Source organism: Tinamus guttatus, unplaced genomic scaffold, assembly GCF_059628265.1.
Source record: "Tinamus guttatus ecotype Peru unplaced genomic scaffold, ASM5962826v1 Tinamus_guttatus_pri_ptg000086l, whole genome shotgun sequence".
Classification (NCBI taxonomy): Eukaryota; Metazoa; Chordata; class Aves; order Tinamiformes; family Tinamidae; genus Tinamus; species Tinamus guttatus.
In genome coordinates this window covers 2,081,577-2,098,937 of record NW_028288620.1, presented here as the reverse complement: position 1 = coordinate 2,098,937, position 17,361 = coordinate 2,081,577, and the positions used below count along the sequence as shown (strand labels likewise).

Below are 17,361 nucleotides of genomic sequence, written 5' to 3'. Positions count from 1 at the left end.
CTACGGTGAAGGAGCAGTGGAATTTCTGCTTTGGTAGCCAGCTGGGCAGGGAGAGTATCCCTGAGAAAGACACTGTGGAAGATGTAAGTATTTTTGTATGCTGCTACCTTAAGAACTTGAGTCTGCCAGGTGCCAAATGCCTCTGGCAGCCTCCCAGTTCTGTGGGAACTGAAAGGCTCAGCTTGTTCCAGACAGTTTTACACGCCACAGAATCAGACCCCAGATAAACTGCAAGCTCTGCGCACAAAGGCTCTTAATCTGTTGGGAGGAGAGTGAATCATATCCCTGAGAAAAAGGACTTCAAATTTTTAGCAACTACTCACCCTGTAAAAGCCTGATAGATGTTACCCTGAAAGTCTTTCATAGAGGTGAATCAATTCCACTGTATCTTGCACCATTTCCTCACATTGCTCTTTGTCTGTTTTCCTGAGTGAGTCACCTGGGTTGTGATCGCTTGTTACACGCTTCTAAAATCTTGTGCAATGTTGTCGTGACTGCCATGCAGTTGGTAGGTGCCTTATGTGTTTGTTGCATAAGGCTTAAAAAAATACTCATGTTTCAGACAAACAAATAACGTAAATGTCAGTATGACTGCTCTAACATAGTAAGTTTGCAGAAGGTGGAGGCACAGCGAAAGATATGATGAACCCTGATTTTGGCACTTTGGCCAGACATTCACTAGTTTGTAATTTTTCTTTCAATTCAATCTCTGCACTGTCTACCTGTGAACAATAAAGAAAGAGACGACACTGCCATCGTACACATGAACTGATGTGGTTTTACTGCATTTGGCCACACACTTGAATGAAATATGCTGGCACAGAGCGCAGCCACAGGTCTTATCTCTGCTGCTACTCCCTTTACAACGGCACCATCTTTACATCAACAGTTTTCCTTCCTTGGCTAGATAACATTGCAATCCTGTCTTCTGCCCTTGGTCAGAATGCAGAGATTAAAAACACTCAGTTGATGCAAACGGTGGGCTGGTACAACACACAGAATGGGGTGTAGATGTGCTTCACACAACAGAGAGCAGAATTGAAGGGGAAAATGTTGCTTGGAGGCAAGACGCCTCTTTAGTTGATTATGGCAAGGAAAATCAAATACCATATCTGCTTTTCCTGGAGTATATTGAGACTGATCATAACTAACATCTGTTCATGTTAAGCAAATACTTGTCATGATTTAAACTTCTGTTTGCATACAACTCTGAGTAGTGCATCTTAAAGTCATACATATTCATATAGAATGAAGAATGCATAATGTCTGCATAAAAAGAGAAGCTGTATGACTATATATGAAGACAACAACTACAATTCTCACAGCACTGTCATTGGTTATTTTTAAAATATTCAAGCATTATTTAAAAAACAGTAAGCTGAACTTAAACTACACTACGAAAAAAATGTATAACTGAACCAATGCTGACTTGTTTTCCTCAGTATTAATCAATTTTAAAATTTCCCTTTTTTTATCTAACACCTTTTGTTAATTAGCTGTTATTTTGACCTCCAGTAACATGATCAGACTTCTTCTGCCTCCGGGCAATTGAGTTATGCTCTGATCTCAAGCTCTGAGGGAAATGTTCAATTCTATTTTTTCCACAGTTGAATAAACAGTACCATGTATACTATCTCTTGTGTTAGAATAGCGTTGTCTTCACATAAGACTCAAATAATGGTATTAGTCATTCATTTCCTTGTACACATACACCCTATTGCGTGTTGACAGGTTTATAAGGATGCAGTGGCAGCCGTGGGCGCTGGGAAGCTCCTAGACGACAGCCTTTGAATCCTTGCAGTCCTGAGCAATGGTGCCTGAGTTAGTCTGTTTATTGTCTGCTTTCTCTCCCAGATGCTTGACTTGTCTGAAAGATTAATACATCAACAAGAGCGGTGAGGTCCAGGGTTGCACATCTTTAAGGCATGTTTATTAGCAGATGGCACATGAGATTCAAAGGTCACTGTGCAAGGTAACATTTTAAAGTGAAATAACAATATTTATGTTCAAATACTATGCTGATGAGATCATATGGAAAAAATGTTTCTGATTAAATTAGTTTATAAAAAACCACAATATATCTATCGAAAATTCCAAATGCCACTTGTGGTCTTTCTTCCTCTTAGTCTATGGCTTCCTAAATTACTTAGAAAGAGAAGGCTACCTTTTTACTTAAGGAGACTAACACCTGGAAAAAATCTATACTGGATTCTACAGACAATCCTACTTTTTTAAATAATTGAAAATCCAGTGTGAAACTTGCATCTATTGTCTGCTACTTAATACTAATATTCCAGATATGGGTTTTTAAGATCTGTCAGAAATTTTATCTTACTTTACATTCTCTAGGATAAAATTCATCTTGCAGACACAAGGACTTACGGGCGAATAGCTATCTTATTTACAGGCAATATCATGTGCTGTAACACATTTGACAAAAATCGTGTTATGCTACTTACACAGAATCCATAAAATAAAGAGAAAATCCTTTTCCTTTAGGATTTCCATAGGAGGACTGACTGCTGGATAGTTCATTACTAAGTAATGAACTGGTAATTGCCAGTAAAGCTAAATGTGAAATCCTTTTTATCCTCTCAAATTGTGAAAAAAAATATGCAAATACCAAAGGAAATCTTTATTGCACAGGTTTAAAAGGGCAACTAAGCCCTTAATTAACATTTCTTATCTACCATGCCACACAGGCATTAAAATGTAGAGAATTTAAAAGGCACTTACTTTTCAAGTGATCCATTTTCAACTTTCATAGCCCCTTCCACTGGATCCAGTCCTTGTTCTGAAAACTGTTTCAAGGCACTTAGCGCTGCCTAAAATAAAAATGAGCTGTCAAAACCCCACTAACATAACAATATTAACACCAAGTGAAGGAAGGTAGGTATTTTACTTTTAGATCATTTATTGCAGTTTGAGGCCATTGAGACTACAGTGCTAATAAAGAAGCTGCATATAGTGCCCAGCCAAACAGCTGTGTGTGTGCGCAGGCTCGAGGGTATCTTCATCTTCCTGGGCATGTGAGAGACTTCCATTCATGCTAATGAAAGCTGCATTACCTAAGTGAAGAGCAAGATAAACCTTCAGGATCCTGTGAAGTCTCTCTAGCCTTCTCATATGCTTTCCTGGAGCCTGTGCTTTTTGCAGCACTTGTGGAAGGATTCCTGTCTTCTGGATGACTGCAAGAGTTGTGAGTTGCAGAAAAAGGGTCGCTAGGACAGTACCAACAGGCCAGGTCTAGATTTCAAAGAATGCAACAGACCGATGTCTTACACACAGCTCACTCAAGTGAGCGAAATAGGGTGAGCCAAAACAGACTGGTTACAGAGCAACAATGGAAGAATGATCAATTTTACCGCTTCGATCTTTTCTGCATAATCACGTTCTTTATTCTTTAGAGCTTCTCTCTCCCCTTCACTAGGCCTGCTTTAGTTCTGTAAAGCAAATTGTCTTTCCCTCCCCTAACTGCTCTGGCAAAAGAAAAATGATTTTTCATAATTAATTTAGCAAAGGTTGATTACGAAACTCATGGATACCATGTGCCTCCCTCTAAAAACACACCCAACACATTAAAACAGTGGAGGCCACTTCTGTCTTAGAGGTGAAATGCAAAATTAAACTGAAAACAGATTTTTCTATTCAATCACTCTATGTAGTCACTTACACTCCAGACTCATCACAAAAAAAAAAAAGGGGGGGGGGGGTGGGGGAGACCCTTTTCTTTGGCATTACCATAGAAAGTAACATCCCATACACTGGAACTGAGTGCAGGTCTTGCAGCATTGCTTTCCATGGTCAGACCAGCAAGCACCTTTTAGAAATGTGAGAGTTGCTCTCTTTTTTACTTGACAAGACAAGACAGTTTCTATCTCCATTTCCCATTTCTCTTGGGCAACATGGACACTGTCCACAACAGGAGCTGCCATTGCAGTGAAGTAGCAGATTTGCTTCCACAGTAATGCTTTGTCTGGATTCTCTCAACAGCTCCTTTTCTTGAAAGGTATGTTTATACAACTTAAATATTATTAGACAATGTGTATCTTGGCAAGATAAATAACAGCACGAGAATTGCTAGGCTGCCCTAGACTGAAAGGCCATGTATCCCAGATTTGTCCAGAGCAACGACGAGTTTCTAGAGCTTCAGAAGGCACCCCCATCTATAATTGACATGGGGGGAATCTTCCCAGCCTGTGAAGTTTTGTCCTAGTAAACAAAGATAAAGCTAAACATTTCTTAAAATGTCTTGCCAAAGCTCAGACTATCACTATTATTTACCTGTTCCTTTTCCTCTTGCCGTGTCTTCTAGGCCTCCTGTATCTCATTGCTATCTACTTGCTTCTTCTTGCCATCCACTGACATCATCTCAAAATTCCCACTGCCAAATCTTTTTTGTTTCCCTTTTTTTTTTTTTTTCCAGGTATGGCATTATAATCATAGAGAGAGAGGCTACCTTGCTGGCATTCACCTAGTCCTGTGCTTGGCTATGGAGTAGTTCAAATTAAAGTAGACAAAATTAATTCTAGCTAGAAATAAAGAGCAGGTACGTGCAGTCCCCACCATTTTAACATGGGTGGTGGCGATCCTGCTCAATCAGGTGCCACACTCTGGATTATGAACATCTGATGTCCAGTTCTGAGCCAAGGCAGGGCAAGGAGGACAGATGGCTGGTGCCACTGCCACTGATCCTGCTTCCTTCCCTCTCTCTAAGCTGGGGGACCAGCTCAGAGCCCAGGTTTTTTTGATCACTTTTTGGAGAGACCCAGCTACTGCCCTTAGGCAGAGGCTGCACTCCTGGTCTGTGGCTCCAAAATATGTTGTTTCCAGCCTAACTTCCTTCTTATTGCTCTCATGCTGTTTGATCCCATGTCTGCCCATGCCATCATGCTCCCTTAGCTGAGCCAGCACAACTGTTTGGCAGATCTAGCTGGGAAACAGGTCAGCGAACCAATTTAGCTTAAAAAATACACTGCCAAATTAAAATATGTATGAGTATATACACATTACAGGCTGTCTCAACGGGCACAGGGGATAGAGGTGGAGAGCCAAGCAGGGGTAGGTATGAGCTGGACTCCCATGTCCTTTATTCGTGGATGATTTATTTTCAGACCACTTGAGACACTCACATCCTACTAAGGCGAGACACCGAAGTTTTAAGCAACTTAAAGCCTAGGCTGATTGCCTAAAACAGATATTCTGGATCTTGTTCATTGCATTTAGGGACACATCCCGCTAATCTTCTCCTAACTTGCAGCTTTGTCGCTAACAAGAACACTTGCATTCTCTGCTTAAGTTCTCCTTCGCTTGTTTTTTCCTAATAAATGTTGGGGAAATGATGACCTCTCATTTATTTATTTCTATGTAAGGCAGTCTATGAACTAGTACCAGGTAGGGCTGTGAAGAGAAAAGGAAGCTGAGACATCTGCTACTACTACAGAGTTTTATTGCTACTTCATCTGTTTCTTGAACCCACCTTCCACGTCTTGCTTCTTCACCTGATGTGTGAATTGTAAACATTTTGCCCAAGAACTATTTGTTCAAGTTATCCGCCTGTACAGTGGCTAACACAATGAGATCCTCATCACAATAAGTAGCAAGAAGTGCCAAGTAATACTTCAGTGAAGATTAGATCACACTTTGATCATATGATGTGCAGAGCAGTCTGATCTTGATCAGTGGTTGCTAAAATCCCCAGAAAATCGGCAGAGGAATTGAACCAACCCAAACTTCTTAATTCCTTTACAGAATTCCTCTGGATATGAGTGCATTTGTTACTTACTGCTGGTCTGCTTACTTGCATGTCAGCATGTATCATCACTATGTTGATGTCAAGGATGCAAATACAGAACTTGCAGAGGAAATACATAAAATGAAGACGTGTAATGATAACCACTGTTTTATGCCACCACAAGTTTCAAATCCTAATGCTTGTTACACAGTGAAGTCTCACTGCTCTCAGTTCTCCATCGCACCCTCTTCAAACTATACCCTTCCCCAATCCAAACATGACAGAAAATAAAAGGCCTCAAAACTACCATATTTCTGGAATCAAGTATTGGAAGAGGTGAGCGGCAGGAAAGCCACTCCTGCTACTCCAGCTACTGTTGAAAAGTCACGTTTTTTGCCATCCCTCATTGCCTAGTTTCCCACCTTTGCTTCTCTTGGGAGCCTACAGCCCTTCCCAAAGCTCAGGCTTCTCACAGAGGAGCTGCAGTTCTTAGCACCTTCAGCCTCAGTCTCATGTCCCTCCAGCACATGGTCCCTGGTCTTCCCTCCTTACTCCTTCCATCCCAAAGCTCCAGCTTACATAACAACAGAGGAACTCATCTCTCCTGCTCCACAAATCCTCACATACTTAGGCCCCTATTTTTTCCTGCTCCTAAATTCTCTCCCACCCAAGATTCCCCAGGTACTCTCAGCTTCCATAAGTAAGCTCTCCTTGCACAGGTCCTCCCAAGCTCCTACACCCTACAGCCCTCCTTTATTTTCCAGTTTCCTAATGTGTTTCAAGTTAATACTTGACATGATTTCTTTTGCATGGAAACATGTCTCTCTCCCCATAAGATGTCTGGGAGGAAGCCTTAACATCCTATTTCATGACTTTTTACAACAACATTTGATTTTGGAAAAGCTCCTTTCCATTTGAAAATGCTGCTTAACTACATGTGACTGAAGAGCCAGAGATGAAAGGCAGGGGCTTAGATTATCTTAAAAGTTCCTGTTTTTCTTTCTCCTGGTTCTCCTATAGCTTGCTTATGTTTGGATGGAGCAGAAAAGCTGGGAGAAGCTCCTAAATAAACAATATTTTGGACCTTAACAGATGTACTAAATGCTTCTCCCCACCTCTTCATGCCCCGAAGCAGATATGAAAATCCTAGATTTAGGAAGGAACCTGGTAGCTAAGAGGTGGTGACCAGAATAGTCGGCAGAGTGACACAGAGCCCAAGCAGTGCAGAAGTGCAGTGAAGAAGAGTTACAAGGAGACACTGGGCTAATTTAATCCATGTTTCAATTCTATTGGTCCCAGCAGATTCAGACGCTTGGCTTAAATATAACTTGTGAATGGCAGATAACTTAGGTTAAATGAAAAGGAAAGAAAAGAATGGAACATTTGACAGTGAATCTGGTGAACAATTTCCTCTTTTAAAGGCTCAACACTTCCTTCCATTGATATTTTTCTTACAATAGAGCATCTGCACAGATATAGAGAAATATTTCTCTCCCCCAGAAGATTTTACAACTGTTTTGTGAGTGAAGCCCCATAGGTTACAGAACAGATGTCCTTACACATTTCTTGTATCACTTGTTTTCTATGTAGCTACAGCAGTGCCAAAAATACGATGCCAACAGGATGCACCGCGCTGCTAGTTGTTTGTCTTGGCTGCCACTTCATTACTGCTATGTGTGTGTATGAGAATGGGGATGGATGTTTCCAGTCACTTTTTTAGCTTTCCTCAAGTCAATTAGCAATTAGTAAATAGCATTGAAACTTGTGAATATTCTTCCTGTTTCCCACTCTGGGGATTAAGCATCTTGTAATGGCAGTCTAGTAACATTAGATCATTCTTTTAGCAAGAACAGCAGACAGGCACTACACTAGCCTATGCACATTTATGCTCACAGACTTATGATAAAGGTTTCACATTTGTTTTAGCACAGTATGTGGCTTGTGTTTTTCCCCTTAAATCTTTATTCCATTTCAGATTATTCCATGAAACTGAAAATAATAAAACTTTGTAGTTCTCTGTGGTCCTTCCAGTTGACTTTAGTAAAGAGATCTAAAACAATCCTCATAAATACACTGCTTGACATTGTTAATCCACTGGTGAGATGTCTCCAAACTTCAGTTTCTTAAGTATATAAAAACATATTTATTCACTTTGGCCACAACCAGTGTTTCCTGAAGACATGAAAATATGGTCAGGAGTAACACTGGTGCAAAACTGTAAGAGTTGGACCATGGAGGGAAGGAACTTACTGTCTCCAGCAGCTGGGTCCAAGTTCGAGTTTGCAGACTCAGATGGTTCCCTGCAGCCACCCTGCCTGTTGCCACACGCCATATGCGAACCAGGCTCAGGCCCTGCCTGAGGTTAGGCCCGACAGGGCACTTCCACGCCGAGTTAAAACGACAGGCACATCCAGACCCATCCCAACTTCCCTTACAAGTCTATAGTTAATGCTACACTAAGCACAACAGCTAAGGCACAAGCCAAGCCGGGGTCTTGGCTCAGAGCAGTGCCGCGGTGACGGCGGGTTTCGGAGCACCCGGCGCTCGTCGGCTCCAGGCCAGGGCAGAGGCTCCCGCCTCGCGCAGGCCGCCCAGGCCTCGGCGCAGCAACGCGGAGGCAGAGCTGTCTGCAGCCGCAGCGAGATCCACCTCGTGACTTCTTAATGCGTGGAGTTAAACTTCCCATTTAAAGCTATTGAAAAAACCCAACAATGTCACAGCTGTGGAGGTGAGCTGGAGGACTGACTGTCCCGAAGCTAGGCAACTATTTAAATTTGAATGTATTAAAATTAACGCTCTTTTTGATTTTTTTTTTGCTTTCCCTTGATGAAGAAATTTTTGACCAAGCCTCTGCCTGGCCTTACCTTGCCCACATCCAAAACTGCATGCATGCACAAATGGACAAAAGCAACATATATTTGCTTGTGTGGTATATCCATATACATACAAAATAGCTAAGATTTTTTACCCTTTTAATCCATCTGGATTTACCACGTTGGCAACATACAAACTAAAAAAAAAAAAACTAGGTAATGGGTATTGTGAACAAATCCCCTTTCCCCACAGCTTCTGTTACAAGTGAACTTACTATATCACAAGCAGTAACTTTTTCTAGGAGTTTTTGCCACTTTCCTCACAATGTGCCGTTCTCCCCAGCTGATCAGATTTCATGTGAACCAATGTTAACATCTGTTTAAAAATTAAATTTCAGAAGGGCTTTTCACACTGCACAATGTAAACCTTAATTAAACGACTTTAAGCCCTTTGCTCGCATAGTTTATGCCATGCATAAAAACCACAGGGCTGTAATCTGATTAACTCATGTCGTTTACATGGAAATAGTATTTTCCAAACTGATTAATCCCCGCACAAGGGGATAGTCACCTGATAGGCACAAGAATTGAGGATACTGATTGAACCTGTCAAGCAAAGGAGTCCAGTATCTTTGAACAAAGAAGGGTGATTCATGGATGTAGCTTCAAACACCTCTGAAATTGTCCCAGCTACTAATGCTACCCCCAGGCAACTGATGCAGCCAGCATTTACATGACACATCATCCACATAGAGCCCGAGCTTGCCAGCTTCCGTGGGGTAATCCTAAAGCAAGGATTAGCTGTTCTTGATCAATTTTTCCAATATGTTAAGCAGAGTTTCTACCAACAGCAGCACGCACGTCACCTTCCTTCATGCAGTTTTCCTGGACACACATACTCACAATTTGAACTCCCCCATGTCACTCGCTGCTCCAAAAGGTCTATGCAACACAGAATTTTATTTCTGCAGATTTTCTCTTTCAACAATCTACTTAAGCAGCAGGACTAACTGAGTCACCAGGACAGAGAATCAGTTTGGCACAGGCTTATTTTAGTGTGTGAATAACCGCGCTAGAACCTGACATTCATTCTTGTGACTACACAGTAATTCCAGAAGTAATGGATGGCGAGGCATTAGCTTAAAGCTCAAGAAACAGCTGAGTGAACATTTGAGGTAAGATAGTCTGGGGAGCTTGTCTGTTCTAACTTGCTTCTCGAGATGCTTTTACTATGTTAATAAGCACTAGTCATTCCTTGGAGAAAGCAAGGGCATCTAGGAAGAGGTCTAAATTAATTTAAATTAATCTTCCTTCCAATTTTGCATCCCCAGCCAAAAGCTATTCAAACACTAACTCTCAGAAGGATGTAGCCATCTAATACAGAAGCTTTCATTAACTGGAGACTGCCAAATGATCACATTTAGATGGCTAATAGTTGGATAGGTTGGCAGGGGTTTAAATCATACGATCTGGACAGCACCAGGGGTGAGAAGCTGTGGATTGTAGGAAATTTTAAGAAATGTGACTTTAAAATGAAAACTGAACACAGCAGAATATGTATCCTCAGGCAAAGCCCTGCACCAGCAGGGAAGAAAGGCCATGAATCACTGTCTCTTTCATCACTGATGGCTGGAAAATATCCTTGTCAGCTGTGTTCTCAGAACATTTTAGCTTAGTTAATTATTTATTTATAAGCATTTTGACATATCAAATTCACCACCACTATGTATTTGTGCACTGACTGTCATTAACCCTGTCTGTATTGCAGGAGATCTTGTTCCCCTGATTTTAGACAGGTGGGCTAAAGCTCTTGGCTGTGTCAGATTTGGGGATCGCTTCTACACGGGGCTGCGGCAGCCAATCCTCTTCATTAGTCTGGCCCTCACGTGCTGTTCTTACATCACTGCCACAGCTTCTGCTGCACTGCTAACAGTACACAAAGGAAACAAAAAACATGCCATTTAACCCCAAGGTCAGGGAATGGCCCTGACCCACAGAAGTGTAGATGTGGCCAAAACTATTTTAACAAAAGAATGCAATCTAAACTGAGTTGTAGAACAGGATCTAAGCATTTTCTCTGCGCCTTTGATAGGCAACTGTCAATGTAGAGTGGTCAAAAACAAAGGTATTAAAATATTTTTATGAATCCACAGAGAAAATCCAGCCCCAAACTTCCACACAACAAAGTTCAAGCCATCAAATATCACTCAGGGCTTATTCCAACATGCTTACTCTTCCGCGTGAAATAAACTGAATCTGTAAAACCCACGCACTAATTTGTGCTTCCACTGGCGAGTATCTTCTTCGTGAGACAAAACGACACTAAGGAGCAGAGGCAGCTTTATTATTCCTGCTTTTAAAGAGGGTGAAACTGAAGCAAAGACGATGCACAAGCACATAGATGACTGGTCCAAGATCAAGCAACAAAGAATCAGCTTCAAAGAACACGGTTTTACTAGATTACCAGCATTTCATCATATCCTTACACAGACAGTGGAAGATTCTGAATAGGAAGTAGTATTTAACGACAGAGAATAAAACCACAGCCTACGCTGCCGCTCTGATTTTAACTCAAGTCGCTCATTCTGGTTGCAAGCATCCAGCAAATTATAATCCTCCCATTACTGTTAGGCACTTTTCAGGAACCAACAGAGAAAAAGAACCACTCCTAAAAGAACAGGGCTGGTGAGAGCTTCTAATAAATTCATTTGTTTGCTGAAATGTTCTAAGGAACCTTCTTTTTACAATATTTTACATCTAGATCTTTTATTTACTCCTTACTTAAAAGTTTGACTAGTTACTATATCTAAAGACTACGCTTTAGAAATGGGAGCGATTTCCTAAATACCAGCTGCCTTGTTCCTAGTAATTTTAAAAAAACAACAACAAAAACGTTTGCTTTCTCATGCCAAGACCATTATCTTAAATTTTAAGTGTGTGTCAGACTGAACATGACTAGAAATTTCAATGTGAGAACAAAAGCAATAGATTACACTTAATGCAAACGACTGCCCATCGGATTATTTGAACAAAGAGGGAGTTTAGGGCTGCAGATTCTTGCATTACAAAGTCTCTAATGAAGCCCACTTACTAAATTATAGCGTGTCCCTGCTTTGGCACAGCTCTGCTCCCGTGGCCTGGACACAGCCATTCTGCAGAGGGTCCTCCCACCCTGAAGGTGCTAACGAGCAACTGCCTCTTCCTCCTGCAAGTCTCGTTTTACAGAGCGCGTGCATGGACAGCAAAGGATCACACCTAGACTGACAGCTAGAAGCACTGTATTTAGGGCATATTGCATGTAATTCAAGAAAGTTACTGTAGAAATACGAGTGCTTCCAAAATACAGGCAAAAAAGGTTTGATTCTGATCTCACGCTATTTTTATACAGCCTTAGCTGGTGTTTTTCTCTTAATCGAAGTTGATTTAAGTGAGATCAGAGTCAGGCCCAAGAGCTACAGGCTGGACTCCTCATATGAAGCAGTTTGTAATGTGAATTTGTCCTTGCTAACTGTTGATGGCTTGTCCTCATCCCATTTTAACCTATAACCATCAGCTCCTTTAATGGAAGTGTCTATAAAGATCTTCTCTAAAATATGCTTTTCCAGCACACTTAATGTCTTTTAATGTCTTTCCAATTAAATCCAGATGTGAAAAGCTTAAGGAACAGTTCTCAGGACTGAAAAAGATGACATAAATCTTGCAGCTGACAGAGATCCCACTGAGCTCAGTTGGGGAAACTCACAGAGGACTTCTTGTGGGCCAGAAAAGCTGCTGGGTATAAAGACAGATGTGTATGCTCCTATTAAAAAATTTAAATAAAAACTGACTCCTACAAAGAGATATCCACAATTATCAGGGCCATTACTAACTCAATCCCTCCATGTGCTGAGCACGTCCTGTGTGGTACAGACTTGCCTCATCTTTGGGGGCAGTTTATCAGAGTTGAAGGGAGTCTTTTAAAGAAAGCGCCCCTCACCTTTCCCAACCGCGGCTCTTACACCAGCGCCGGGGCCGATCCTGGGAAACGCTCTGTCCTGCTCTCCGCTGCTGTGGAAAGAATGCACCCGGCAAAGTGGGGCTCTGCATTTCTATGCCATCTCTCCTGCCTCCTCCATAATCAGGTTAGCAGACAAAATTGGGGTACCATTACAGAAGAGACCACAAATGTGCTATTAATTATAAATTCTTATTAACTGGGCATTCGTAGGGCCCGACTGCACTCACTGGACAAGTGCTGTTTATGCAGCTGTCAATTTTAGGCTTATTTTGCCGTAATCACTTGTACACTTTCAGATTTTTTATTTTATTTTTGCTTTAAACAACAGTAGATCATCTTTTTTTTTTTTCTTTTTTCCTTCCCAACTGTTTGCAAACGTGGGCCCAGCTCAGACCACATCTTTCAGAGGCAGGAAATACCCCCCCACCCACACAGCTTGTGTTAAAAGTTTCTAGAAAACTGCCCAATTTAACAACTTTAATTCTCTCCTGCCCTCCTGCTACTTATTTATTTATTTTGGAAACTGCTAAAATAGCCAGACAGATCAATGATTTTTAAAAAGCTCTATGATCATGAGGAAAAAAAAAGGAAAAAAAAAAAAAAAGGAAAAATGTTCCAGGACAGAAGAAAAAGCCACTTATAACTGTAGATGAAGTTTGAGGTTTATTAGTGACAAGAACTTCAGTAGAGACATTTTAGCTAGTATTACCTAAATCCAATTCTCTATCGCCCATAGGAAAGATCTCAGAACAGTTTGGTATCATGAGTGAGCATATGGAAACATGAAACTACGTACCTGAATTAAGAATAATTTCACATACTCAAGTAGCACAATAAATGACCAAATACAGTATCTGGACACAGTTGTAGGACCAGCACCGAAAGCGGTGGGCTCCTCACCGCATGCAGAGGATACTGGAAGATAAAATTCCTCCAGATCTCAGCTTTAATTTCCACTGTGACCAGCACTTTTCAGACTATTACTCCTGCAGGGCTGGATCTGACTCCCACCAAAATCAGGGCTCCATGAACATCACTCCGGAGACACCAGGAATGCCCTTCCCTTGGAATGAGCCGGCTGTCTCCGCAAGGATCCCAGTCTTGGCGAGCTCAGGGAATGAGCTCAAATCTCCTGCACGTTGCTGCCAGGGACCACCAGGCCAGTTCTGATTTATAGTTTTTTCTTTACAGTTTTATGATACAAGAATGTTCACTTGTAATTACAACAGTATTTTGTTGGCTCTCTGCCTTCACTTGGGTATGCACAACACCATATCCTTCATTCCAGCTTTTTTATGTCAAGATCCAAATTTGGAGGAAAAAAAAGTACATCGTAAGTATTATGAAGATGCGGCAGACCTTGCAGAGGTGATTAGTATTTGTTGAGGAGGACACATGACCAGCTGGTTACGACACTGAACAAGAGTCACCACGAGGGCTGATCAAAAGTCTTTCAAAATTCAGAAAAACACTAAAACCAGGAAGAAACCTTTTCAGGGGTTCAGTCCAAATATCACAGATAAGTGCCATACCCATATAACCACTGGGCTAATGACTCTGCTGGGGTGGTAGGTTCATAGTTGCTTGTTCCTCTGCATGAAAAATGTCAGGAGGTTTCCAGATCATTTCAAAGTGATTGAAAATACTCAAAACCTTACAATTTTATGTAGAATAAAAAATCTGTTTCATTTAAAAGACTAACTCTGCCACTAATCTGCCATATAACCTCGGAGAACCACTTTAGCTCAATATTTTTCAACCATATACTTAGCTCCTGACTTTGAGATCATCAGGTACTATATTTTGATCACTTTTGATATAAATTTGATTTTGTCATTTTAAGTAGAAATAGGTATATACTTCTTAAGAGGAAATGCCAGGTATTTTAGATACAATTTAATAGTTAACTGCCAAACAATTCCAGGTCTTTCAAACAAAGATTACTTCTGTGCTAGCTTAATTTATAGTGCCATATATGTCCTACTTAAAGTGGCTGTTATTAAGAAGAACCACTAAGCTTAGAGTTTTCTACTAAATGAGAAAAGTTTAAAGCCAATAAACTGTATCCAGGATTTTAGCTGGAAGATGAAATAAAGGGCATATTTGTTCCTGGTCACTGAATTTTTAACCTGGGTCTGTTGCTCCTGCTGTTAAGCTCCTATACATTCCTTACTAGCACATAGTGTCCAGCAGCTCCGGCTCTCAGCGCTGGGAATCAGAGGTGAACTGCAAAATAAAACAACTTTTGGGGGAAGCGTAGTGTGTGGCTAGTGTAATGGAAAAGGGTGACTGCAAAGTTAATTTTCAAACAGAGCACTTCTCCCACAGAGTTTTGCTTTTTTAATTTTGGATTGGATGTATAAATTCCAGCTTATCAGTTGCATCGGAGGAGTCTGACATTACCTGAAAAGCCTGGAAGATACTGCAAAATCTGCGCCCTTTCATCTTGCCCTTTAGTGCAGCAGGGAGGACTTCAGCTTGGAGATCAGCTCCTACCTGTCTCTCAGGTGTGAGAATTCCTCCCAGGCACCTCAAAGTTTGTCTTTATTGTACAGGAAGCAGAAAAGTCTAAAAAACTTCTTTTTTTAGCATCATAAGAAAGCTATACTATTTTTGTACCTCAGATTCCTTTTAGAAGTTATATTCATATTTTAATCACGTTATGTTTGCTAAAGTAAAATACATTAACCTGTCTTTTTAGATAAATGAGCAGTAACATGACTTCATTGTTTCTCCTTTTCCCTCACGACCTTGTCTTTCAAGGGTATTCAAATACTTCTTAAAGGTGACAGAAAGAGTGGAGAAAAGCTAATATGCCTATTCATCACTTCAACGACTAAGTTAAATGAGAGCATTACAGAAAGCTCTAGAAATACATAATTTCTTTCATCCATACCAATGTTGCTGTTTTAGACAAAAAAAAAATCCATTTCTTTAGCAAGTACATCTTGAGGTGAAGGATTAGTCTTCACTAAAATCATTACCAGCTGCTTTCCTATTTATTTTATGAAGTGGCAGATCAGATGCACTTCATGCTAAATTATTCTGTACTTTCTACCATTAAAAGCTCCCATTTTAATGGAAAGCCCAAATCTGCCCTTAGATTCATCTCCTGCTTCAGTATGCATGAGGATTTCCACGGCCACGGGCTGCATGCACCTGGGTTTCTCCTACAGCCCTTAACTTCTTCTCCTGGCCACGCTGGCAGCACAGGCCGAAGGGCAGGCCTGAAGTTTTCGCGTGGATCAGGCTCTTTCAGTCACCTCTGTGAACACCGTCCTATATGTTTTTCTCTTAAGAAGGCATACACAGGGTGCCGAATAGCTCGGAAAGTGCTTAAACAGAGACATCAACAACAGGTAGCAGATTTTGTCCAAGTTTCTGATTTCTTAAAGTCAGGAACTGGCAACTGCCACCTGGCAGCTCAGCAATGCGGCTTAGACGGTCCTTGGCTGTGATTAACTGAGCTCTGCAACTACAGACCTGTTTTTCCTCCATTTACAGTTACAGTCAAAAAGACAGATGTATGTCCCACAACTTCCCTGAACAGCTGGCTCGTAGACTGGAAGATCTGCTAACGGCTATTTTATCATTGCATCCTAACGCCTGTTATTAAAAGCCATTAACCACAGCTGTCAAAAAGAGATTACTGAAAATCCTAATGGTTGCAAAATAACCTGTCAGGGTTATATTCAATAAAGAATTTAGGTGCTTACAAATTAGGCACTGCAATATCAAGGTTTTAAATAGCAGATCCCTGGAACAGAATCAAAGGTCTAAAGTTATGTTCTCAGTTACCTTATTCAGTGTAAGAGGAAAGTTAAGTTTCTCTGAAGAACCACCTGAAAAAGTTACGTGCTGCATACGGAGCTACCTGAAGGCAATGAGGAGCTCCAAGCTCTTGCTCCTCTGAGGTGCAAAGCCGGGTCAAGACCTGGGATCCTGGTGTGCTGGGATGTAGGGACACACCGCTGCCTTCTCAAGGTAACTGGCTATTCCAGCTTTCTACAGAGCTGAGCACAGAACACTGTCTTCACTGAAAATATGTTTATCTGAGAAGCAGCTATAGGTGAGACTATAGTTGTGTTTTCTAATGGCCCAGATGTTAAAGCACTTGCCCAGAGGACAGGAGATACGGATTTTAGATTTCTCAGCCTCAAGCAAACAAACTACATTTCCCATCTCCTAGTGCTGGTCTAACCCCCAGCTTCAGTGACAAGGACGAGTCAGCTCTAGAAACTGGGCAACTATGCAGCAGAATAATTCAAGATTCACAGGTTCATGAAAAGATGTATAAGAAAAACATGCTAGAAAGAGCCTCACTCTGTAGCTAAGGGTCACGGGATTTAACATGCTGCGACCTGAGGATCATCCCCTGTTTCCCAGATTATTTCTGTCTTTATCTATTTGCCACTTTGACACAAAGCTCCTATGTGATGAAACCTGGAACTGTAAGCCAGTACTTCTGCTTTGCAGTGGCTGCTCTAATCAGTAGCATACAATAATATTTCTTATTGAGCCCTCCTTTTATGATCCTGAGCATTTTCATTCCTTGTGGCACAGATTACCCATGAGGCAGATGAACAGCTCTCCTTGCATGCACAGTCTCCTGTGAGATGTCATCAGGAACACCTTAAGGCTGTGGAAGGAAAAGGGTCCGAGTTCACCCTTCCTGAGTAAGTTCATGCTACTGCACAAAGTACAGAAACAACTAGCAGCTCCTCCAAGCATAGCCTAGGTGGAAAGTCTTTGTGATGTTATTTTGTTCAATATTTTTCCCTGCAACACTTTTAAATTAAAATACAGCTGTATCTTAA

At 41.2% G+C, this 17,361-nt stretch overlaps 1 protein-coding gene across 4 annotated transcripts in view; it reads right to left on the bottom strand.

Moving 5' to 3' along the window:
* Positions 1-689: 689 nt before the first annotated feature.
* The window catches only part of STAU2 (staufen double-stranded RNA binding protein 2), a 141,843-nt gene continuing 125,171 nt past the window's right edge, over positions 690-17,361 (bottom strand). For all 4 annotated transcript variants that reach the window (XM_088520321.1, XM_088520323.1, XM_088520322.1 and 1 more), the window contains 2 exons: positions 2,737-2,825; positions 690-1,867 (listed from right to left, as the gene is read on the bottom strand). In XM_088520321.1, the coding sequence (XP_088376447.1) occupies positions 1,774-1,867; positions 2,737-2,825 (183 nt within the window). In that variant the 3' untranslated portion in view covers positions 690-1,773. The remainder of the gene's footprint in view (positions 1,868-2,736; positions 2,826-17,361) is intronic.